The 25,045-nt window shown below is 33.7% G+C and overlaps 1 protein-coding gene across 3 annotated transcripts; it reads right to left on the reverse strand.

Moving 5' to 3' along the window:
* Nucleotides 1-229: 229 nt before the first annotated feature.
* LOC134695462 (sphingomyelin synthase-related protein 1-like) lies at nucleotides 230-17,257 on the reverse strand. 3 transcript variants are annotated; one of them, XM_063556728.1, is made up of 5 exons: nucleotides 17,124-17,257; nucleotides 9,988-10,637; nucleotides 7,073-7,190; nucleotides 4,695-4,845; nucleotides 230-2,645 (listed from the first exon to the last, which is right to left on the reverse strand). In XM_063556728.1, exons 2-5 carry the CDS (start codon nucleotides 10,614-10,616, stop codon nucleotides 2,281-2,283), a joined length of 1,263 nt encoding a protein of 420 aa, XP_063412798.1. In that variant the 5' UTR covers nucleotides 10,617-10,637; nucleotides 17,124-17,257; the 3' UTR covers nucleotides 230-2,280. The 3 variants fall into 3 exon arrangements, with proteins under 3 accessions (XP_063412798.1, XP_063412799.1, XP_063412797.1); XM_063556729.1 differs by lacking the exon at nucleotides 17,124-17,257 and adding an exon at nucleotides 16,886-16,904; XM_063556727.1 differs by lacking the exon at nucleotides 17,124-17,257 and adding an exon at nucleotides 10,835-11,086.
* Between the last annotated feature and the right edge of the window lie 7,788 nt (nucleotides 17,258-25,045).

A 25,045-nucleotide genomic window follows, 5' to 3' on the forward strand; every position in this document is an offset into this window, starting at 1 on the left:
TTTTTCTATGAAGTCTTATTCCTAAAGATATTTTTGTAAGTACACCGAACTGTTTATAATTTCCAAGAATGCTTTTCTCGGTAGATTTGTTTTGGAAAATGGTCACATGTCACTATCACCAGACTCGCAATGTCGTCTACACACAAGACTCAAAAACGAAGTTGGAATCAAAACCGCTCGACACAAATTAAGCCATTTCTGACTTATAAATATGAAAAAATAAACATAATACAAACTGAAAAGTGTTTTTATTATTAAAATATTTGTTTGATAAATAAATAATCTAAAACATAAATTATAACTAAAATAGCACGAAGATGATTGTCAAAACCATTGGTTGTGTAAATGTATGATAATAAATAATGATTGCGCTGGCTTGCACACTGCACACATGCATTACAAATTTGAATGTGCATACACATACCTATTATCTTCAAATAGATTTCACCAAAGCTTGTAAAACCCGCCTTAGTAAAAAAATAATCTTGAGAGAATTTTAAAATATTGAACTTATTGGTATTTGTATATACAATACTTAGAAATATTTTTTTTTCACGAAAAAAAAACGTTCAGTCAAATGAATTCATGACTAAAGTTAAACAAACAAAAGTCTGCCGAAAGAAGTCGAGATATACATTTTTCATTTTGACCATCATGTATAATTTGAATTCCATTCGGGTTTGTTAACAATTGTAATAAAGGTCAACTGTACATTTTACACTTATTTCATTGATTTCATTTGAAATGCTTTAACAAACATAATAGTAACAAATTTCCTATTTTATAATACATATTTGCATTAAAGTGCGAGGTAGAAAACACAATACAAAACATAATTTGACATAATATACATATATATGTAGAACAAATAAAAATATTCATTATCACCAACAATTCATAGACCGATGAAAAAAAAACTGTACGTATTTGAACTTTCCTTGGCCAAAACAAAAATGCAATATATAGGAATGTACAAAAAAATTACTTGACCTTCATGGTGCCAAACCAAACATTTACATAACATGAGTAAGGATAGGCTGAACATTTCAGATAGACTTCACATATCATGGTAGGCTTCACATTTTATGGTAGTCTTCACAATTCGGGGTAGTAATGATAGGCTTCACAGTTCAGGGTAAGAAGAAGAAACTGAAATACAGGTACATATGTGTTTGGTCCAACTAAACTAACGTAAAGCCTCTATATAATCAGGCATATCAATTAACCAGGCAAAAGACGGTTCAAACGGTACAAAACACATGGTGTTTAAAAATACCTTTAAAATAATTATTTGATTATAAATCAACATATTAATTTCATTGTATTCATAGTTACTAAAATTAAATTATGCACGTTTTTTGTTTATGTAATTGATTAACATAATCAAGTTCAACAAAAATGTCCGTTAAAATTACGGAATATAGATAGTCGTTCAAAATTACTCTGGAATGAAGTAGCGAAAGATCAGAGTTCTCAAAAAGTGGTACCACAAAGGACCCACGTATGGAGTATTTGTATTTTGCAATAGATATAAATTGAGGACCAGCAATTTTCTTCAGTGACCACCAGAATAAAAGAAAACTTCCAGAATTCTGTAAAAATTCTACAAAATATGGAATGTTTTGATGTATTTTAAATGGATTATACATGTATTTTCTGATATTTCTTAAGTCTGAGAAACAGACATGATTCTTAGATGACAAGTTCCTCAATTGATCGACATAGATTGAATATTGCAGAAGTTTAATATAACAGTCGGGTGACAATCGTGAGTTTTGACATGACACACAATGTCGTGAGTTGTAAAATCACGCGTGTTGTCGTGAATTATTTCACAAAAAAAAAATGCAATCATCTTATCCAAATGATAGAATCTAATCTCAAAGCACTACATTTGTGTACATTTTTCAAGTTTATCAAACTGAGGATCCTTAATCTCAATATTCGCTGTTTCCTCGTTTAATATGTTTCAGTCTTTCGACGCTATTGATACTAGATTCTAAAGTTATACTCGCTGTTTCCTCGTTTAACATGTTTCAGTCTTCGACGCTATTGATACTAGATTCTCAAGTTATTAAGTTTGTTCGTCTTAGCTGATATTTCTCTGAAGTCCATGAACGCCTCTCATTAACATATAGCATGTATCGAGCTTTAGTTATGCCTTTGGATTAAAGATCTTCCCGTTATTCATTATAAAGCTGAATGGATATTCATTTTCCAAATTTGATCCCATTATGTTTTTATAAATATAACCGTAATGTCCTTAACAAGCAACTAAAGCTACACATCTTGTTTCGATTTTGAACTGAAATAACTTCCAAAACTAAATTTGACATCACTGTAAAACGATTCGACTTTCTTTACCTTCGGTAACGGCCATTCGTACTCGTTCGGAATATGTCCGTCCGTGTCTTGCTCAAAATAATATAGCACCGGGAAACACTTCTTCATACGATGTGTGTCACGTGATATTAGTGACATATTGATTGCTATAGTGTGATGGTATGAGAAAAGTTTAGATGAAATGACGAATGCCAATAGTATGTCCAGTGTGTAATGCCCATGTCCTAGAAGAATGAAAAATACTCCGAAAATACCAACTATCCAGTTTAATGTATGTAAACAAATCATACTGCGAGGAGTATCTGCAAAGGAAAATCATAAATATATTAGATATAATCATTGCAAACAATTTCAATATACAATAAAGCTAATATTATTGATAAATCTATGGAGAAAATGTTGAGATTGAATGTATACTACTACAAATTCGAAAAATGTACCACTGCAGTTCCGAACTCTATCCACAAAGACAAAGTTCTTTGAGTGCGGAGAAGAAACTGATTAAACATTAACTTGAAATGTTTATGCTTAACCCTTTATAGCTTGATGTTCGGTGTGAGCTAAGGCTCCGTACTGAAGGCAGTACCTTGACCTAAAATTGTTTATTTATTTTATTAATTGTTACTTGAATGACGAGTTGTCTCATTGGTACTAATACAACATCTTCTTATATCTATTCACGATTACTTTTGTCTGAATCATTTGTGTGTGTAATGAGTCGCCGCGGCTTGGTTCTTTTCCTTTTTAACTGCAACCTAAGATAAACAATGTGTTTTGTTTTAATCATCTAGTCTCTACCCATAACATGAAAGTATTTAAACTTTTGTTTACGAATCATTCAAATTCCGTGTAGTTTTTTTTATTAAATATCAAACATCTAATACTTGTTAATTCATCAATCATTTCATTATTGTGGTGAGTCAGGGGAAGCAACTCCCAACTTCTCGAAAGATTACCCATACATGTAGTTCTCTAGATTATAGAATTGCGACTTTTAAAATTCGGTGACCGTTATAACTTATCCAGAAACCGGTCATACTCTCTTATTATCTTATCAGCGTCTTTCTACCTCAGACTTGTATTTGTGATAACGAAATGTTGACATTATGAAGATGTCCTCACTTGTAGACATGTTAAGATTGTGACCCTGTCGTACAAAGATAAATATTTACAAAGTTCAATGTATAATAATGCTATTAATACCATAACAAATACATATATAGCTTCATATGGTACATTTATTTTACTGCCTAAAGTTAAGCATTAACTAATAATTAAATGCTTTTTATGTATTTTTGTTTGGTGAACTTTATAGGTATATAAATCAGCTATATTTGTAAACACCATTTGGAAATTTGAGTTTTCAATGTTCTTCAGCTTTTTTCTTCATTTGGCCTTATAACTTTGTAATTCGAGCATCACTGGAGAGTCTTAAGAAGAAAGAAAAAAGTAAAATAAAAAAATACTGAACTCAGAGGAAAATTTAATCGGAAAAGTCCATAATCACATGGCAAAATCAAATGATAAAACACATCAACAACGAATAGGTGTCATATTCTTGACTTGGTACAGGCATTTTCAAATGTACAAAATGGTGGATTGAACCAACCTGTTTTTTTAGCGCTAAACCTCTCACTTGTACGACAGTCTCATCATAATATAGATAATGATGCGCGTCTAGCTTAACAAATTATCAGCCCCGTAACTTTTTCAATATGATATATCAAGGAGACATATACATGTATTCCAGTGGTGCTATTAGGGAGGACAATTTAACTTCAAGGGAGGGATGTTCTTTCCGGGTATTTACGATTCCTTTCACTAAAGAAACTTGCCATAACAATAAAGTCAATTGTGCTGTAAATGCGTTAAACATTAGCAATCAATCTGCCTTGTATTTGTCATTTTTTATTTTTTATTTTATATTAATCAAATGTTTGACCTTGACTTTTTATATAACTTACATTCATCAATACTGATCACAAGTAAAGTCATTTTAAAAGTATGACTACTGAACAACTTGACCTTTAGATAACTTACATTCATTAATACTAAGAACAAGAAAGTCATTATAACAGTGTGACACTGAACAACCTTGACCTTTAGAGTACTTACATTCATTGCTACTAATTAATCACAAGTAAAGTCATTATAAAAGTATGACTACTGAACAACCTTGACCTTTAGATTACTTACATTCATTAATACTAAGCACAAGTAAAGTCATTATGACAGTATGACCACTGAACAACCTTGACCTTTTGATTACTTACATTCATTGATACTGAGCACAAGTAAAGTCATTATAACAGTGTGACCGCTGAACAACCTTGATCTTTTATATAACTTACATTCATTAATACTGAGCACAAGTAAAGTCATTATAGCAGTATGACCACTGTACACATAGTCTCCACACGTCTTTATTCCGTTCGACTTTAAACCAATGGCTGCATAGAACCGTACGACACGTGCCAGTCTCTCCCAGCCATCTTTTACTTCCTGAAATGGATTAGAAATCACTTGTGTATGGGTCATTCATTAAATAAATATTCATCTTCTAGGATTTTGCTTTTTTTTTTGTATGCCGGTTTGTTTGTTTGTGGTTGTTAATGTTGTTTTTTTGGTAATAGGACGATTGATTCTTTGGTATTTTGAACATATTTGGAGACTTGGAGAACAATTTTTACAGGTACGAACTCTAACCAAAGACGGGAGAAAGGTTCTTTTACAATCGTTTATTTATTCTTTTTTTTTAGTATTTATTATATCGCAATATTCCCTGAACATGAATTTGAAGTAGTGTAATCTTTTTTGCATATCAGTTTAAATTGGAATGTTAGAATTTGTATATGATACCACACAGCAGAAAACGGATATTTCGTGTTATACTTTCACTTCCCATCTGTAAATAGTTATCAAAGGTACCAGGATTATAATTTAGTACGCCAGACGCTCGTTTCGTCTACATAAGGCTCATAAGTGACGCTTATATCAAAATATCTATAAAGCCAAATTAGTACAAAGTTAAAGAGCAATGAGGATCTGAAATTCCAAAAAGTTGTGCCAAATACGGCTAAGGTAATCTATGCCTGGGATAAGAAAATAAATAGTAGTGCAAATGGATTGAAGGGGGTCTTTATTGTAATATGTTTAGTAGTATGGTAAAAGCACATTAATTTTCCTCTGGTAAAAGTACATTAATTTTCCTCTGGTGGAATACATTAATTTTCATTCATATATTTTTATTTATCCGATTTTTATTTTATATTTGGACAATCGACAGGAACGCCTTAATTGAACTGAATAATTTCAGCGGTTCTTACGGTCATTGTCCTTCAGAGTGTAACTTAATGTAGCGATCGAAGGGAGTGCAATATAACGACTGGATTATTCGGGTTACGCCTAAACCTATTTTATTGAATTGTGTTACTATAAACGTAACTTAACGTTAAGGTGATAGTTTATAATTTAAATAATAGGTAAAAGCCTTTTTTTAAAAGTCCATGGCAATAAATCACACAGTTAAAAAATATTACTTTCTATTGAAAAAATATTTAAATCATATATGAATTAATTGAAAGATGATTGAAAGCATATGTCAAAGAGACAGCACACTACCAAATATTACATATAGAAAACTTTATTTTGATTCGGTATCTTATAAAACATATTCATATTAGCCAGTGGTGGATCCAGATATCTTAATTAGGGTTTGGGGGTAAAGACTATCATAAGATAGAAGTCCGCTCAAGTCAAGCATCAGTGATACCCTTAATAATCAACCAAATGTTTCAAACAAAAAGGTGTCGGACTCTCTGCCCCAAAATTCCGCATCTGTAAGCGGCTCTGGTGAGCCTTTTACCAACTGCAAAGTATGACAACTAGAGGATATCAAATGGTTTAAACAAAAGCTATGAGTCTCGGCAATTTACCTTGATCAAAACAATCTGACTCAACAACCAAATTTATGTTTCTCTTCAATTAAACTGGATCAAAACAACCCCGAGTCAACAACAAAAGCTGTGTGTCTGAAATTTACCTGGATCAAAACAACCCGGAGTCAACAACAAAAGCTATACGTGTTTAGGCAATTTAAAAGACTCAAAACAACTCAGAGTTAACAAAAAATAGATATAGGAAGATGTGGTATGAGTGCCAATGAGACAACTCTCCATACAAGTAACAATTTATAAAAGCAAACCATTATAAGTCAACCCGAGTCAACAACAAAAGATTAACAAAGTCAAAAGAGACTATCTACGAAATGTAGGTCTACCATCAACATAAAAAAATTCACATTGCATAACAAAATAACAAAAAGACAATCAGTAATGAGCGGCGTTTTAAAAAAAATACCCCCTATTTTACTAGTACAAAGTCAACTTAAGATTCATTTGTCAGAACTCGGCCGATTCCGTATCTTCCGAATGAGAGTAGCGGATTAACCCGAGGATTGCCGTTGGAATAAAGATTCATTCGTCAAAACTCGACCGATCTCGTACCGTCAGAAGAAGAGTAGCGGATTAACCCGAAGTTTGCCGATTCAGTAAAGATTCATTCGTCACAAGTCGGCCGATTCCGTACCGTCAGAAGAAGGGTTGTCAGAGTAATCCGAGGATTGCCGATTGAGTGGATTCATTTGTCACGACTCGACCGAATCCGTACCCTCAAAAGGAGGGTTATCGGATTAACCCGAGGATTGAGTAAAGATTGAAACGATACTTACAATACGATTACAGTTGTATTCTTTCTGTGGCATTGGTATGGCTGTAGACATCACACAGAAGGATCGTAGAAGGTAGATTGTGGCAGCTATAATCATTAATCGCTGAATTACTAGAAACCTACAGAATAAAACAAAAGTTATTTCATTGTATCACACCAAATATATTTTGTCCGTTTGTAAAATTATAAGTAAATACAAGTTCACATGTACAATATTCATGATTATATCAAGTAACACGAATTTGAAAAATCGAAATGTAATGGGTTTTTTTAATTTAATTTTTAATTTTTTAATTCATTTACTTCATATTTTATTCTTATTCTACATTTAATTTATATATATTTGTTTTATTATTTTTTAGGGGGGGTCATTTCCTTGACGCTTTATACAATAAATGGAGTTATTTGATTCAATTTCTGTTTTGTTAATTCAATCAGCACTGTCATCCCGGAATTCGAACTTAAATTTAAATCTTATACTTTTGTCGAAATAAAAATCTTTTTAAAGATTCCTAAAATAGCGTGGATGTATGATATAATGTTTAAAAAAAAGAATCATCATTATAAAACAAGTTCTATATATTGCACCCATGTGCGCAAAAGGAGAAACGTCATGTGCATAGCGATTGTATCAAGAAGTCTTTTTATGTTTATTTTAACTTTTAACGTAACCCGATATCAGTAAATCGAGGTCAAGAAATTTCACTTGAAGTATTTTTATTCTATCTAATGTTTAAATAAGAAATCCGAGATTCTCTCCGTAGTTGTTTGTCAGATTATATTATACAAACAAATTTTATTCCTTTTCAATGGTTTACAATCTTTAAATTGAATGTTTGTTTTAAACTGTGTAAACTTTAACCTGACTATAAAAACGAGGACAGTGGTTTCAAATTTTCCACTTGTGTTTCACACTAAGATATTTGTACAGTTTATAAGCTGAAATCCTTTGGATTTAAGTATATCTTTTTAATGTACTTTTCAATATCTTCACTGCTAATATATTAACTGATTGATTGATAGCCGCTTAACGTTCAACAGCGTTGGATTTGCGTTGTACTTCTTTTAGATTAGCTCACAAGGTAACAGTCAACAGAAAACATGTCACCCTTTCAGACTTTTAACGCCGCTAACATCACTTCAAAGTGAAACTCAGTGTATTTTAGATAAATTGTCGCTGATTGAAGGGAAAACGACACTATTTATTCTGCCATAGGCATCAATACTAACATGCATTTTCTGAATTTGACACTTTTTATAATAAAACCTGGCCAAAACACAGTTATGTGTGGTATTTGTACTTTATTACTCTATTTTAAAAATTGAAGCCAAATAGTATCTTGACCAATTTCCAACGGAGCTTGTTTATGTTATCCATGCCAACCGTTATTTTACACCAAATTTATGAAGTTTTGGAAGCCTTTTCGAATATTTCTTTAAAATATATTCATAGGTTTTAAAATTTATATGGTAAATATACACACTGCAGCTATTCATAGATGAATAAAAAAATATATATATTGTACCCTTACAGCATATCACACCGCACCTATTAAAGTTGACCTTATTCACCTGTCTTTGGTACACAAAAAGCCAACCTCATGCTGGGAAAATATAATAGTACCGTTTTCCCTTAAGATCATCGTAGTATATTTGTAAATTCGTTTAAACGCTGTTAAGTCCAATTATAGTATATGCCTTAAAAGAGTGATAATCTTATCGCGCTTATTTCCCGGAATTTTCATGGTTACACCGAAACGACGTGTGTTATATCTACCTCCCCAAATATTTGAGGCCGAGGTTTTTGAGGAAACGTTATCGAGGTAAACTTTAAGTCATCCTTCGGATAATGTTTTGGACGTTGACCAAAGTACATTGTGTATGAAGCATTCTTAAAATGTGCACACGGTCACAGGATCATGAAAACACGTTTTCTATCAAGTTTCTCATTCATATATCTGTGCACTTCATTGTGAAAGGCTTAAGATCGTGCCATCATGAAAGTTACAATTCCTTTTGCCGAAATGAAGGCTAATTTCAGACTGCCTTTAGCCAATCAAAATTACGTTTTATAATGAAATGTACATGTACATGTAATGTAGATATTTACATATGGTAAACATGTAATCGTCAGGATCAATTCGGACGTGTAAACCAGTTATTTACTTTTCTACATTGGTTAGAGGTATAGGGGGAGGGTTGAGATCTCACAAACATGTTCAACCCCGCCGCATTTTTGCGTCTGTCACAAGTCAGGAGCCTCTGGCCTTTGTTAGTCTTGTATTATTTTAATTTTAGTTTCTTGTGTACAATTTGGAAATTAGTATGGCGTTCATTATCACTGAACTAGTATATATTTGTTTAGGGGCCAGCTGAAGAACGCCTCCGGGTGCGGGAATTTCTCGCTACATTGAAGACCTGTTGGTGACCTTCTGCTGTTGTTTTTTTATTTGGTCGGGTTGTTGTCTCTTTGACACATTCCCCATTTCCATTCTCAATTTTATTACTGTAACTTACAAACCAATCACATTGGAGTATTGTAGATATGCAAATTATTCGAACGGAGAGCCGTGGTTGAATGGTAAGCGCATTGGAGTACTAACACAAAGGTTCCTGGTTAGAAACCCGTTCCATGGAGAAAATTTAAGGGACTGAATGTTCGGTTCTCCCTTGACATCATTTGCGAGAATGGTCTTTAGAAACGGTTGGCCCTAGGTCAGAGAGAGCATCCCAATACCTTGCACGTACAAGACCTCCTTATAGGTATTAAAAGAGAGCAGACTAATACCGGTACAAGACAGCACTCGCACCGGCAAAGTGGAAAGGGAATAATATGAATTGCAGTAACTTGTTTCCCAATCCACTATATCAAATATAATAAACTATATAACTTAGGAATTATTATAAAAACATTACCTGTATTTATGGAAAAACAACATTATGAGTCCGATTATAATAAGGAAAAAAATAGCTCCTTCTGTCACTCGATAAGCCCATGGTATAAACGGCAAATTGTCTAGAATTATATCTGGTAATGGTGGATATTTCTTTTTATCTGGTAAATTTTCCTGTGCATACGTCACAGCAAAACCCGAGAAGAAATGAGAACAGAATAGATACAAAACAGACAGTGCAAATTTCCGTCGGTCCAATTTCAGTTTCTTTCTGAACTGAACAGAATCGTCATCAGAATCGGTAATCGAAATTCCACCGGAAGGGGAAGATAATCCAGATCGTGTTGATGATTGTTCCGAGTGGATGTAATTATTGAATGTCGAATAGGTCTGTTTAAAGGGAGAATCACTTGATTTCTGGTCACGATTGCGTTTTTCTTCTCTTAGATTTTCAATGAGAAAGCATAGTCTTCTTAAATCTCCAAATGGCAAGATTTGCAGAGGTAATTGTTTGAGATCGTTTTCAGTCAGCGATAGAAACACTCTGCCATCAATTTTATTTTCTTCACAAAACAGCTTCCTGTATTGTTTGAAATCATTTTCGTCAAGATATGTACCTACGTCTTTTATGGTCCAGAGTTCCGGGTCCATTTTATAAACCTATTACAGCAACTGAAAAATAAGAATTACAAAATGAGAGTCTAGGTACGTTACAAACAAGGCTTGTTTTTTAATTTTTACATATGCTGCAAACTTAAAGTAACGTGATAATAAAATTCCAACTACATGTAACACACAACAAAGCGATACCAACATAAAAAAAATTACTACAAATTACTATAAACAAAACCCACATGTTAAATACTCACATCAATTGTAGTAAGATATTTATGATCAATGCAACCAGTCAACAAAACTATAGCTACACTGTTCAAAAACAGTGTTGAAACAGTCAAAATTAAGACTTGCGTTAACGGCGAAAATTTTGCGTTGTGAAGCAAAAATAGCAAACATGTACTTTACTTCTAGTAATTATAAGCCATTGTATCATGTCAATATTTAGGACATAATTTAAACCATTAATCAGATATCTTGGTCACACAATTCATTTTATTAGTATTATATAAAATGTTCTCACTGAATTGCATTCGTCATAGATTAAAGAGTTTTGTATCTGATAATCGGGTTAAAACTTTGTTTATATAATTGAAATAGACACTCCTAAATCGTTTGGGAATAATTCAAGTAGAAAATCCGCTTTCACCGAATATTTGTCTTTTTTGGGTCAATACAATACAAAAAATCGGAAAGGTTGATATTATAGAACCAAATCACGAATTTAAAAGGGTAACAAAACGTATACGGTTGAATGGGATAGCAGATAACTTGTGAACTTTTGTATTGTGTTTGAAGGGTAAATTTTGATAGGTAGCTCACAAAACATGAAATTATATTACTAAGTTTTGATCGGGTTTTATCAAAATTGCTAATAATGGTCTATGTTATTTGCTCTATTCTGTGTTAGTTTTTTTTGCACTGCTATTTGTCTTCGTACTGTGCTATTTTATACCTACTATGTAAAAGGAAAGTTGTATTTCGGTGCAAGTAAAAACAACGATACGTTCCATATTAGCATAACACATAGCCTCTTTTAAAAACCCTTGACCGTCCACATTGCCACTTAATCCTTGACCGACCACGTTGACACTTAACCCCTGAACGTGTGTTTGCAGATCGCGTGGACATAGTGTCCCGATCTCCAATGCAGAGTTATCGGTCCTAGTTCTGCATGGTAGATTAATAGGTGTTCCACGCTTAACGATAAAGTTTTCTAAACAAACTGATAAATAATTACAAACTTGAACTATTTGATTACTGATTATAGCGTATATTTTTATATGTAATGTCCCTTTTATTTGAACGAAAACGGTAAACCAATATTTTGGTAAATGAATGTCAAGAATTTTCTACACATCTCAGACCGTTACTCAGATAACATTACTAATTGAAGAGACATAAAGGAATTCCTTTATAAAAATCACAATTACATATAACCTTCATAGAGAAATGAATTTGCTTATTATGACTAATGCTTTACTTAATTGAAAATTAGAAGAAATAGAGAAGGGTCGCTATTATAGAATTGAAAGAAAGTATACATTTCTTATAAGTCAATTGAAACGATATTTGTTTGTTTCTTTTCTATCATTTTGCTCACTAACAAAATTATTATGTTTGTTAATAGGACAAAAGATTTGAAAATTTGTTCATTCTGTTGTGTTTTTATTTTGGTCGGGTTGTTGTCTCTTTGACACATTCCCCATTTCCATTCTCAATTTTATTATTCACAAATTAAAGTCACTTTCAAAACAATATATCCAGATTTTTTGGTGGGTTTGTGTTTTATTCATTCTTTGGTTTTTTATGTCAATATGTTTGGTAAACTGTAGTTTATTTGTCATTTTCATTTTTAGCCATGGCATTGTCAGTTTCTTTTTAACTTATGAGTTTAACTGTCCCATTAGTAAAATTGTATGTTTGCCTCTCTTTAAACTGATTTTCAAAGCGGACAATGTAGGGATAGGTTCTAAGCTTGTCGGGCAATATATATCGAACCAATGACGTCATTTTTAATTTGAAATGTAAACAATTAAACAAACCAAAACCATTTAGATTCGACATCAGAGGCGGTTTGGGTGTGACATCCTTTTGATAATTCAGCTTGGAGATAGTTCCCTTGATCATGATGGTTTAATCTAAGAGGGTTAAAAATGGATGATAGTTTTTCTTTTTTTTTTATGCTTCCAAAATAGGATGCTAGTTGATTTTCTTAGTTGAATATTTCTAAAATTGAAAAAATCGTTCATATCACACAAGGGCAAATTGACCACAAAGAAGTATTTCTTTAGTCTGCACTAGTGAGAGGTAAAGACTGAGTATACGGATTGAATTAAAACAGTTATTTTAAGTGTACTTAGGACGTAAGACCGGCTAAGAAGTGTAGGACAGCATGAAGACTGGCTAAGAAGTGTAGGACAACGTGAAGACCGGCTTAGAAGTGTAGGACAGCATGGAGACTGGCTAAGAAGTGTAGGACAGCATGGAGACTGGCTAAGAAGTGTAGGACAACGTGAAGACCGGCTTAGAAGTGTAGGACAGCATGAAGACTGGCTAAGAAGTGTAGGACAGCATGGAGACTGGCTAAGAAGTGTAGGACAATGTGAAGACCGGCTTAGAAGTGTAGGACAGCATGGAGACTGGCAAAGACGTGTAGGACAACGTGAAGACCGTCTAATAAATGTAGGACAGCGTGAAGACCGCCTTAGAAGAATGCACCAGTTTGCTCAGCTATGAAGACCAACAATTCCTAAATCTTTCAGAGCACCTGAGATCACCTCCATGTTTGGGTTTGTTGTTTGCTGATGTCTTTAGTTTTCTATGTAGTGTTTTGTGGACTTTCTAGTTGTTTCGTCTTTATTCGGGGTTTTTGTATTTGCGATGTTATTTTTTTTCGACTTGTGGGATTTGAATGTTCTGTGGTATTTCTCGCCTTTAACTAGTAACCATGCATCAGTCTTAAACAAGTCAATATTTAAATATGGCAGTCACCATTAGATCCAATACGTTTTAAATTGGGGCATATTTATTTAAGTCAAGTATGAGGGACTATATGGAAGGTCTTTCGTTTCTTTATTTTTTAATCTTTTCAGACTTTACTTCTATATTTTCATTTTTTTTTACCTTTTATTCTCTATTGAATCTCTATATTAAAGCGTATCGGTATTCTCAATTCTCTTCTTTTTAACCTAGCTATTCCTAGTACATTTTGTCCCTTTTTATTGCTTATTTTGCCAATGATGCTTCATTCTGTAAACCCCATCTATACCCTCAAGTATGCATTAGACTATGCTTCATTATCACGACAGATTTGAAGACACTTAAGAAAATCCGAAACAAAAACAGTTTGGCTTTCTGTTTAACTCCTTAATCACCAAATCAAAAATCATTAAAGAAACACGAGAAATCTATTTCAGAATCACTAAAGCCAGGGATTTAAATGTGCCAATGTTTAACTTGTAATTATCCGACATCCTATACCTTATATTGATTGTAATAATGAAAGTGCGAAGTACAGTTAGGTTAGGTGGAGGGTTGCCATTGTATGCCAAGTTCACAGTATATAATTTACTTTGTTTACACAAAGATTTAAAACTCTACTTAAATTTCAATAATAGGAAAGTAATGTATCTTGCATAATTTGGTCACTTAGAAAAATAACGCACTGTAACACACTACAGTGGGCCATATGGTTCAATAATCAATAAAATCAATATTACCCAATAACTTAAGGCAAAATAAGAAATACATGTAGTGTCACATTTTATCAACGTTAATCGAGTCTGTTTCTATGTTTAATCCCTCAATTTACCCACGGGTTGTATTGTTTTATCTTTCTATTTAATGATAAACTACATAATAAACATATGGTTTGTGGAAGTCTTTGCATACCATTCGTTCCTGGGGTTATATGGGATTTAACTGTGAATAAGAACAATTGTTAACGTCGTGGATAAATTGGAAATCGGATTATTTATTGAAACTTTTTTCCACGGCAACCTATAAATTTTCAAATAAAATTGTCATCTCCAAAACACACCTGCGAAATGTTTTAAATGATGGTTATGGCTGCTACATTTTTTTATCATTTAATATTTTGCCTTGTCATTCAATCAATTCCAACAAGTCCAGATATATTTTTCCCGCCAAATTTTTTTTTTTTTAAAACGTGTCAAAGACCTGCCTAAAACTTTTCCCGCAATTTTGTCTAATACCACAATCAATCCCTTCAAAATAAAAAGAACTTTCAATAAATAAAGTAAAATTAATGTTGGTAACGACGAAAGATTTCATCGAACCCCAGAAAGGAAACTTGCGTAGTACTTGTATTTGCGCCTCCTAATTCACCGAAAGATGTTTTTGACAAAAAAATCATCCTCTGACTACTGAAGTTGAGTTGGTCTTATTACGACTGGTGCCACAAGTAGAGTTAGATTTACTTTCCCCTTCCGGAGCATCTGTTTTTTTTTTTAGAGCATTTAAGAAACACTGAAAAGTCAGAAAAAAAATCCGAAAACAGCTAAGGCAATCTATTCGTAAGCAACGCCCAGTGCATGGGTTTTTCCGGCCCAACAGGAAATCCGAAAAGTTAAGATTATCATATAAATGGAATACACAAGCCAACCTCAATGTGATTTTTTAAACAAGTAAAACTCGTTCAACTGTGTTAGCAATAAGTTGGCTATCAATATAGTTCTACCAGTTGATCTCCAATAAAATTATGAACGTAATATAATGTTTTAGCACGCGTGTGCATTAACTTAGGCTATAAATAGCACATTACAAATATTTACATAATATAAACAGACGTTCCACTTATTACACTGTCACGATAACATGTGATTTGACATCACCCATATTTGTTTTAATGTCTTGACATATCATTTAGATTTTTCATCCTTCCCTTTTTGAAATAGATTTTTTTGCTCAAATTTTTAAATAGTCAAATACATGTAGCTGGAACGTAGTTCACCATATTCACAAGTCATGATGGTTTATCTATACAATTTAAGTTAGAAGATATCTATGGACAACCCAGTATTATATGTCGAATAACCCTAAGGGAGCTACCATTTGATTTTTAGGGGGGGGGGGGGGGGCTAGGATGAAAAATGTTGTCCTGCATTTTTTTTACCTGTAATTTCTGTCCTGCCTTTTTATTTTTCACTCTGTTCGGTCCTGCCTTTTTTTTTTTTTTAGTTTATCCTGACTTTTTTTTACCTAAATTGTTGTCCTGACTTTTTTTTCAAGTGTTTCATCCTGCCTTTTTTTTCTGAAAACTGTCCTGCCTATTTTTTTCAAATTTTAGCCCCCCCCCCCCTAAAAATCAAATGGTAGCTCCCTTCCCCCTTAAAAAAACACACAAAAAAACTAAATATACACAAAACAAAATAAAACTTGAAACAATGGATTCAGCTTTAAAACCGATTGGAATGGAGTGAAAGTTAGAAAATATCTAGGGGCAGTCCAGTACCATATCGAATAATCCCCCCCCCTTTCCCAAAGGTACAAAAATGTAAACACTGTTTTTTGGAAGATGACTGTAGGGTTTATTACAATGAAAAAGTCGTAATAAATTATGCTATTTTAGCAACAAGTTGGCTGTCAATTTAATTCTACAAATTGATCCCCAATAAAATTATGATTGTATAATTATGTTTTAACACGCATGTGTATAAACTTAGCGCACTGTAAATATTTGCACACCATAAACAGACGTCCTACCTTTTACACTATCTCGAATAACTTGTGACTTGATGTCATCCAGATTTATTTTTACGTCTTGACTATGATAGTATATTCTAGATTTCTGAATCGTCCCTTTTTAAAATACTAGTAGATTTTATTCTGCTCGAATGTCTGAAATGTGGTTTATGAAATTTGGAAACAATAGTCACAAGTCATGATAGTTTTTTAAACAATTAAAGTTAAACGATATCTAGGTACAATCCAATACCATATGTCGAATAATTTTTTTTATCAAACATACACAAAACAAATCATGGATCACCAATTTCAGGTTAGAAACCGAAAGATAATGAAGTGATTCGGCTTGGCATACTATCCAACCCTCTAAAATATATTTTGAGAGAAAGTACTCGCTAACATTGCTAGAAAATTATAACAAGAATATATCAAATTTTGGTGTTTGATGTTTTTAATCATTATTTTTTTAGCATAATTTAGTGCATTCTTTTACATAGTAATAAATCCTACAATCATCTTCCAAAAACAGTATTTACTTTTTTAATCTCTCTTTCTAAATATATATAAACACGAAATTGCGAAGTAGTCAATTTTACCTGAAGTTTGACCAGCGAGGCTGGTCAGCTAAAGCATCGCGAAACTTATTCCTCCAAATTAAATCAGATCCTCCTTGTGAACAGTTTAAATACTATATAAGTATATACATGTGTTTCTTTCAACTTAGTATATTTTAATGTTAATCAACTTATCATAAACAACTTAATTGCAAAGCAAGAATATCATCAGTTGAATTGTTGACCATTAGAATAAAAAAAAATAAAAACCACTACTTACTGATTTAATGTATATTGCAATCCTATGATAACATTTAAAATACTAGAAACTCTCAAATTTTTACAAAGATTATGTATGACCATTGATAAAAGTTGTCCACGCCTACAAAAATCACTTATCGAATGTCGTTAGAAACAGAAAAATACAGAAATTCGCGTCCTTAGATATATGACCTTGTTTTAGATAGTAATTCTAGAGAGAACTAGCCATTTGTGACTTGAAATGTTGCGGTTCACTGATTTTTTTAATATTTGAACAAGATAGTTTACATTTCTATACGGTCTAAATATTTAAATTTCAATCATGCAAAATTGGTTTATGTTGATTTTTCTTTATTGTTTGTGTATTTTGTCAACATAGTAAATATACGCGTTGTATACTTTAGCTGTCGTTTCAGGCCATGACTTGTTTAATACATGTTTCAGTCTGATACATTTTTAAAGTGGAAAAAATAAACATCCTGCAACGAAAAAAAATTAATTGAATATGAAAAAAATAACATGTAAATCCGAATCCTAATACATAATTTCTAAGACATAGAACAATGTTTTATAATTACGCGATGCTAATAAAACCAGGAGATTTGAACAATTGGGACTGTTAACAATATAGGAATAGGTCCAGTAAGACCCCTTTTTGGCCCAAAATATAGCAGTTTTAAAAAATTGTTCAATTGTAAACTTATATTTATTGGACAATAAAATGTTTCTGCTACATAAATATGGTATTAGCACCACTAAGTCATGCTAAATTACTGAAATCTTCATAATTCTAGCCTGTTAGTTAAATTTTAGACGGTTTTCGTGTAAAACTAAAGTGGCCGTATTCGTGTTCATACTTTATATTGAAAGGTAAGTTCTATTTTATGATAATATATAACATATAAAGGTTGAGGGTGAACACGGATGCGGCCTTTTTCATTTTTGACAAAAACCATCCGAAAAGTAACATGTTTCGGCATATTTGGTAGATTTTTCATACCTTAGCTTGAATCGGGACGTTCTTTATGACTAAATCAGTTAAAATCGTTCACATAAACTAATTGATTCAAATAAAATAGACACGTGTTTAAAAGGTGGTCAAAATCTTTCGTCAGATGAACCTGAAATTTGAGGCCAAAATTGGCCCTTACCGGACCTACTCCTTAATCAAACTGAGGCAAGCATGTCAAGTATATTGTAAGTGGTATAGTGACAATTTGTTAATCTCTTTATCTTACCCTACACATTTCATGTTAGTTAATTTTATTGTTAACATGTTTGTCGTTAGGGAAATCACTTTGACGATGACAAGTTAATCCGTTGAACTCTTAACCTTTTCCATAGATGATCATAGATACTGTTATACTTTTGTATGTTATTTTGAAGTTAGCTAAGGTCTGGTACTGTCCGGCCCTTGCTAATAAAGTTAAAAGTATTGGTATTCTGTCTTTGAGTGACTTTATCACGGAAAACTCCCGGTTATATTTAACCAAAACTGCTCATAGCATGTGTTAGGATAGGCATGCGCATTAAGGGTGATAGGAAGCCACTATTATATTCGTTTTGCCCTACAACAAATGTAAGCGGTTATTGATGGGGTGCTTCATTTCTTTATACACAGATTTTTTTATGTCACTGTCCTGTTCTTTATTTATTTTATCCATTATTGTTTTTTAACACCTCTTTTTTCTCTATTTTAAATTTGATTTTTTTTATTTTTCGTCATTCTTTCAATTGTAACCGGAGAGCACGAATTTCATTACAAAATTGCTTGTCTCCACCGGAACTCGAACCCGGGACCTCTGTGTTAAAAGGCAGCGAGCTCACCGACTGAGCTAAAGAAGTACTTCCCTAGCTCAACCGCTTACGGCTGACTTAGTTTCTACTAAGTTTTTCTAAGGGAAGCGATCCCGTCACACAATGTTTGGCTCTTCATTCTGCACTTTAGATTTGCACATTGCATGCTATTCTGTGAACCACATCCCGATCACCTTTAATACTATCTATACTGAAGATACTAACTGTGCGCTCCTGCTAGCAGATCTGTTCTTCTGACTGAAGAATGTTCTCATTATGACGAAGAAAAAAATTATCTAGTAAATCTTCAGACATATTTCATTCACTCATTAACTACTCTTTGCCATAGAGTGGTTGCAAAGGAGGCCCAAGGAAAAGATGGAAAGGGGCGGGGGGTCTTCCGTGATACATTGATAGAAAATAACAGAACAAAAAGGCAGAAATAATTTGCCCGGAATTTTTTTATCTAGAATTTCATACCTTTGACAATGATACTTTTTTTTAATCAAAACATTGTTCAACTTATCATGCAAGCATTTCATAATATTTTCAATAATGATATTCTGAATTACATGTACATGTAATGAAAATTTGAAATGAAAAATAGGGTAAGAAGTAGCATGGGATCCTGGCTCACTGCTTTCTAAACGCTTACACCTATCGACGAAGTATACATTGGGTCAGTATGCCAGGCTAGGGTAAGTGGTAGCCTGGGGTCCTGGCTCACTGATTGCTAAACGCTTACACCTATCGACGGAGTATAGAATGGGTCAGGATGTCAGACTAGGGTAAGAAGTAGCATGGTATCCTGGCTCACTGATTGCTAAACGCTTACACCTATCGACGGAGTATAGATTGGGTCAGGTTGCCAGGCTAGGGTAAGAGGTAGCATGTAATCCTGGCTCACTTATAGCTAAACGCTTACACCTATCGACGGAGTATAGATTGGGTCAGGATGTCAGACTAGGGTAAGAGGTAGCATGGTATCCTGGCTCACTGATTGCTAAACGCTTACACCTATCGATGGAGTATAGGTTGGGTCAGGATGTCAAACTAGGGTAAGAGGTAGCATGGTATCCTGGCTCACTGATTGCTAAACGCTTACACCTATCGACGGAGTATAGAATGGGTCAGGATGTCAGAGTATGGGTAAGAAGTAGCATGGTATCATGGCTCACTGATTGCTAAACGCTTACACCTATCGACGGAGTATAGATTGGGTCAGGATGTCAGACTAGGGTAAGAAGTAGCATGGTATCCTGTCTCACTGATTGCTAAACGCTTACACCTATCGATGGAGTATAGATTGGGTCAGGATGTCAGACTAGGGTAAGAGGTAGCATGGTATCCTGGCTCACTGATTACTAAACGCTTACACCTATCGACGGAGTATTGATTGGGTCAGGATGTCAGACTAGGGTAAGAAGGAGCATGGTATCCTGGCTCACTGATTGCTAAACGCTTACATCTATCGACGGAGTATCGATTGGGTCAGGATGTCAGACTAGGGTAAGAAGTAGCATGGTATCCTGGCTCACTGATTGCTAAACGCTTACACCTATCGACGGAGTATAGATTGGGTCAGGATGTCAGGCTAGGGTAAGTGGTAGCCTGGGGTCCTGGCTCACTGATTGCTAAATGCTTACACCTATCGACGGAGTATAGATTGGGTCAGGATGTCAGACTAGTGTAAGAGGTAGCATGGTATCCTGGCTCACTGATTGCTAAACGCTTACACCTATCGACGGAGTATAGATTGGGTCAGGATGTCAGACTAGGGTAAGAAGTAGCATGGTATCCTGGCTCACTGATTGCTAAACGCTTACACCTATCGACGGAGTATAGATTGGGTCAGGATGTCAGACTAGGGTAAGAAGTAGCATGGTATCCTGGCTCACTGATTGCTAAACGCTTACACCTATCGACGGAGTATAGATTGGGTCAGGATGTCAGGATAGGGTAAGTGGTAGCCTGGGGTCCTGGCTCACTGATTGCTAAACGCTTACACCTATCGACGGAGTATAGATTGGGTCAGGATGTCAGACTAGGGTAAGAGGTAGCATGGTATCCTGGCTCACTGATTTCTAAACGCTTACACCTATCGATGGAGTATAGATTGGGTCAGGATGTCAGACTAGGGTAAGAAGTAGCATGGTATCCTGGCTCACTGATTGCTATAAATGCTTACACCTATCGACGGAGTATAGATTGGGTCAGGATGTCAGGCTAGGGTAAGTAGTAGCCTGGGGTCCTGGCTCACTGATTGATATGAACGCTTACACCTATCGACGAAACGAAGATATGGTCAGGATGCCAGGCTAAGGTAAGTGGTAGCCTGGGGTCCTGTCTCACTGATTGCTAAATGCTTACACCTATCGACGAAATATAGATTGGGTCAGGATGTCAGGCTAGGGTAATAAGTAGCATGGAGTCCTGGCTCACTGATTGCTAAATGCTTCTCCTATCGACGAAATGTAGATTGGGTCAGGATGTCAGGCTAGGGTAGGTGGTCTAATTTGTAAATGTCCCTATACGATTAACCATGCTGAAAATTTCGAATCTTTGTCAAAAAAAGTAATTTAAACATGAGTAGCGAACATTCTTGGGGACACCTGTACTTCGTAGCGTCATATATAGATATTTTAACCTCCGTAGTACTAACTCTACCTTTAGAAACTCATGATTATTTTTTACCTCTTGACAATGGTTCTAAATAAAAATATAAAAATACTCCTTTTTTCAAATGATTTTTATCTTTCCGCGCTTTGTAGGTTAAGAAATAGGTTATCACTAGTAAATAAAACAAAAAATGAATAGGTTATTGACCTTTCGATTAGGCGAACTTGACACTCATTTATTCATTGTAGTTAATTATGCGTGGAATGAGATGAAATTTGAAATACAATGAATATGAATATTCTATTTCAGACTTGAATTTCAATTGTTATAGTTTAAACATATTTATCTCTTATAGTGAATTTGGAAACACATTATCAAAATTTACATAAATCCCTTTCCACTTTGCGGGTGCGACTGCTGCCTTGTATAGCGGTATTAACCTGCTCTTTTTCGAAATCTAAAATAGTGTTTTTTTTATTTGCAAGTGATATTGCTCTCTCTTAACATGGATCAGTCATTTAACGCCCCCTTCTGACGGTATATCTGCGTTACTAAAGACCATAATCACATATGGTGTCAAGGGAGAGCCGCTTTGGTACACGACAATTTTGGTACGCGAAATTTTCTCCACGGAACGGAGACCAAACCAGAAACCTTTGTGTGTGTAGTTCGATGCGCTAACCACTACACCACCGCTCGTCAATTGTTATACTACTGGGGCCGTGTCAATGAAAGTATCCTAAGATATGTCCTAAAATAGGCCTTAGGACATTATTTAGGATGGTCTTAGGACGTGTCTGAGACATGTCTTATAGGATGTAAAACAAAGCTGTCTTGGGACAGTTCTAACTACGATGGTCCTAGGACCATCCTAACACATTTATGTAAATGAAAATATATGTAGAGATTTGTATGACATAGATTGAATTGTATTTTAGAACCTATATGTAAAGAGAGGGAGGATGACTCTTATTTAGAAAACAATCAACGCAAAATAAAAGTTAAAGTTTTTACGGAATACTAATAAATACGTTATTAAATATAATAAAAGATATACATGAATTTAATACGAAAACAAAAGTAAATGGTCACAAAACTTTGTGATATTCTAGCTGCAATTTTAGTACATAAACTAGTTTTGTCCTTAGATCCACTCGATTTCATTACATGTATAGAATCAGAATTAGGTAAAAAAAAAAGAAGTACACTTTTTCCCATATTTGAATTATTTAAAATATATGTGTTGCTTATGCTGATAGTATTGTTTATGCTTCAAAAAAGGCAGCACGAAATAATTTATTATAATACAATTAAATCTTTATTAAACATTAAACAATATTTTTTTTTTTAATTTTATCTAATGATAGTTTAATATTGTATTAGAATTTTTAGTATTGAGTTTATGCCATATTTGTTGTTTTTATTACGTTTTAGGACGATGTAACCTTTAGGACTATCCTAAGACACCTAATTGTATATCCTAACTTTAGGACCAAATTTAGGACGTATCTTATTTTAGGAGACTTTCGTTAACCCGACTTAGGACTATGACGTGTCCTAAGACTATCCTAAGACATGTCTTAGTCCTAGGACAGCTTCGTTGACACGGCCCCTGATTCATTTGATAATACATATAATAACCGAATGCTAATAGTAATAGTTGCCATTAGAGAGGAAAGTCCTGATCAAGATTTAAAACAAATAATTCCTTTTACTTCCAATAAACTGGGACAACTTTGATAATATATCAGGGACCAATAATTTAATTTCAAAGTGCTATGATTATTTGTCTGAGTCAGAAATTTTGCTTCAATGAATATCCCTGCCCCCTCACCCTCAGTCCACCTCGGATAAGATTGTTTGTCCATAGAACACTATGCACTACAGTGAACCACAAATTCTGGGTCAAACTCTTACTTGATAAAGTTAATTTTGTAATGCACATGCGTGCTAGGATGCACGCTGATGAGACCACGAATTACGTAAAACAATAACTTTTTGGTAAACGAACAGACGAACGTATACACAGACCGGATACACAATGTCCCTCAATAATCGTAAGCAGCGGGCCATAATGTAAGTAAAACCAGGTTTAAATTGTAAAATTCGCAACCACGTTTTCAGCACGAACACCAAACACGAATAATTTCTAGTAAAATATTTGCTTTCAGATAATGATTTTAGCAAAATAGCATATACACGGTTTTTAATGTTACACCGAATGAAAATCGATGTATACAAGCGAGACTTAATAATGCTGAATTAAATGCCATCGATATGTGAATAAACTATGATAAAAGTAAAAGAATGATCAAGGCCCATTTATCTCTAGACGAATTGGCCTATGTGTAAGGGAAGTATGCAGCTTAGTATAATAGTAGAAATATCGATGGAACATGATTATTTGGATGAAATAAATTAATAGCAAATTATTTGAATTTAAATGTATTGGAAGAGAAGTAGAAGCAAACATGTATTTCTTTTCTTAAGCAGCTTTATTTTCTGAAGATTCATTTGACTATCATTTGTTAGGAAAAACTTTTGCGGATACACAAGGCGCATCATATTTTTTTTTTTTTGTGGCTTCGTGTTGCAGAGTTTTCAGTTATCTAAACAGTGTTTTGTGGACAGTCATTTTTTGTGTGGCCTTGGTTTATTTTCGAACATTTGTAGTCCTATAATTTTGTGTAATGATGTAAACCTGATCTTCAGTTTTATTAAACTTCTGTCCTTTTTTCTTTTTTTCCCACCACTTTTCAGTTTCTCCTTCCTTGTGGTGAAACTATATTTATTGATTAACATCCTGTAGTCTTGTCATTTTTTAATTGTGCAATCTTTTCTAATTTGCTTGTCCTATTCAAATATTTATCATTATTGATATTTTCAAACTCACGTCAATTCATGCCTGTGTATTGATAAAAGATAAAAAAGACATGTTTAAAGATCAATCACTTCGGATCATAAAGTTATTATAAATGTTTATAAAATTCAAACTTGAGAGATTTGTAGAACTTTCTATCAAAGACTATGACTTTAATATGTTTCCGTTAAGTTTCTTTTAAATAATTCTTTTGAATATTTCCTCTTATACCTGTTGATCAATATCTTATATGTTAAAACAGTTCTATCAATGACTTTTTGATACTTGTTGAATTGTGAGTCTTGATTCCTACACCGTTAAAATTGAAAACTTGCTCAGTTAAATCAGTGAAACTAAAAGCATTAACATACGAAAACTAAAACAAATTGCTTGGGTGTAGTACAAAATGTATATCATAATATCATGTCGAAGGCGGATTGTCAAAACACCTGTAACGATTTCAGTTTCTGTACTTGAAACACCTTAATTCACTCAATTTACTGAGTTTAGATTTACCATTAAAAGTTTGTTATTTGATTAAATATCAACTTGATTATTTTTTATTTCCGTTTTCAATGCATGTATAATGTTTAATTTGATTGCCACTTCTGGTGCTATGTAACGGAATATCTGTCAAAAAATTGAGACTGCGGATAGAAATACAT

Source organism: Mytilus trossulus, chromosome 13, assembly GCF_036588685.1.
Source record: "Mytilus trossulus isolate FHL-02 chromosome 13, PNRI_Mtr1.1.1.hap1, whole genome shotgun sequence".
NCBI lineage: Eukaryota > Metazoa > Mollusca > Bivalvia > Mytilida > Mytilidae > Mytilus > Mytilus trossulus.